The following is a 1,456-nucleotide window of genomic DNA, read 5'->3' as shown; positions in this document are numbered from 1 at the left end:
CACTGTCATGAACACTGACAAGTGTGTACATGATAGGGACATTCAAAGTATGATCTCCCACCATGGAAATGAGAGAAGATAAGACATAAAGTTAAAGTATAAGCAACAGGCATCCTGGTTCAGACATATTAGTCTCCTTCCCCTTTCTTTGTCTCTGTCTCTGTTTCTGTCTCTCTGTCTCTCTGTCTCTGTCTCTCTCTGTCTCTCTCTGTCTCTCTCTGTCTCTGTCTCTCTCTCTCTCTCTCTCTCTGCACTAAATCAACTACTCATTATCTTGGATCATTCATCATCTTTCTTTTATAAAGTCTCAAGGAATCTCCTATTGCTACATAATGTACACTTTATGCCCCAAGTTTAGACTAGCAACCTGCCCTCAATAAGCCAAACTGAAATTAAAAACCAGAAAAAAGAAAATTGACCAATGAAACAAATACATTTAGATAACGATCTGAGTCTCATGTAGTTCTGAAATGAGATTAAATAAGAAATGGAAAGTCAAAGAGATGCACACTGTAGAAGTGCTGTTCAAGGTGTGGTCCTACCTATCATTGATATAACTGATTGCACTTTGTCAATAAGACACTATGAAATCTTGTCCCTGCAGAGAAGTTACTGCTTCTCCTCCTCCAAGAATGAACCCTCATGGAAGTTTCCATTTCCAAGGTCCATTGTGTCAATACTTGAGTCAGAGGAAAATAAGAGTCTCTTAAAAATATATGTTCACTTTGTCATGCCAGTTATACCATGCTACAGCTGAAACAAGCAGTTTATGAGGCAGTTATGTCACCTCAAGCGTGGTGTTTTTGTTCAAGGCTGTAACACTGTGGGAGGATTTTCTAGAAGCTGTCCACAGTAATAAATGCCAACATCCTCAGCCTCCACCCTACTGATTTTCAGTGTAAAATCTGTTTCTGACCCACTGCCACTAAACCTGTCTGGAACTCCTGAGGCAAGGTTGGACATCCGATATATCAGGAGCTGAGGAGACTTTCCTGGCTTCTGAAGGTACCAATACACGTAAGTGATGCCATTACTATGTAGCAGACTCTTACTAGATCTGCAGGAGATGGAAGCTGACTCTCCAGGAGTGACAGATACAGAGAGTGGAGCTTGAGTCATCACAATATCCCCAGTTGCTCCTGCAATGAGAGAAATAAGCTGTTATATACAAAGTTAATTCTTGTATAAAATTATTTCCCTTCCTTAATTAATTTCCTACTAATTAGAATTCTGCTTTGAAACTTGTTAAAGTTACCACTAATGCCCAGATTCTTCTCTTTTCACCATCTAAATTTCATAAGTCCACTCTTGGAGAACATGCATGGCAATCTAAAACATGGAAAGAACATGCTTCCACATCTATAGGACCCCACAAATCCAATTTCCTCCACATTCTCCTTCATCTTTGTTTCTGTAATTACCAGGAATCCAGAGCACTATCAGCCCAAGAAACTGA

At 39.7% G+C, this 1,456-nt stretch overlaps 1 gene segment (V, D, J or C); it reads right to left on the bottom strand.

Moving 5' to 3' along the window:
* Window positions 1-807: 807 nt before the first annotated feature.
* Window positions 808-1,456, bottom strand: part of LOC102553355 (immunoglobulin kappa variable 2-28-like) — a 740-nt gene continuing 91 nt past the window's right edge. Inside the window, 2 exon segments of the V gene segment in view lie at window positions 808-1,139; window positions 1,422-1,456. The exon segment at window positions 1,422-1,456 is cut by the window's right edge and continues 91 nt beyond it. Of these exon segments, the coding sequence occupies window positions 808-1,139; window positions 1,422-1,456 (367 nt within the window).

Source organism: Rattus norvegicus, chromosome 4, assembly GCF_036323735.1.
Source record: "Rattus norvegicus strain BN/NHsdMcwi chromosome 4, GRCr8, whole genome shotgun sequence".
Taxonomy (NCBI): Eukaryota; Metazoa; Chordata; class Mammalia; order Rodentia; family Muridae; genus Rattus; species Rattus norvegicus.
Note: the sequence above shows the minus strand (reverse complement) of the source record. Positions and strands in the feature narration are given on the sequence as shown.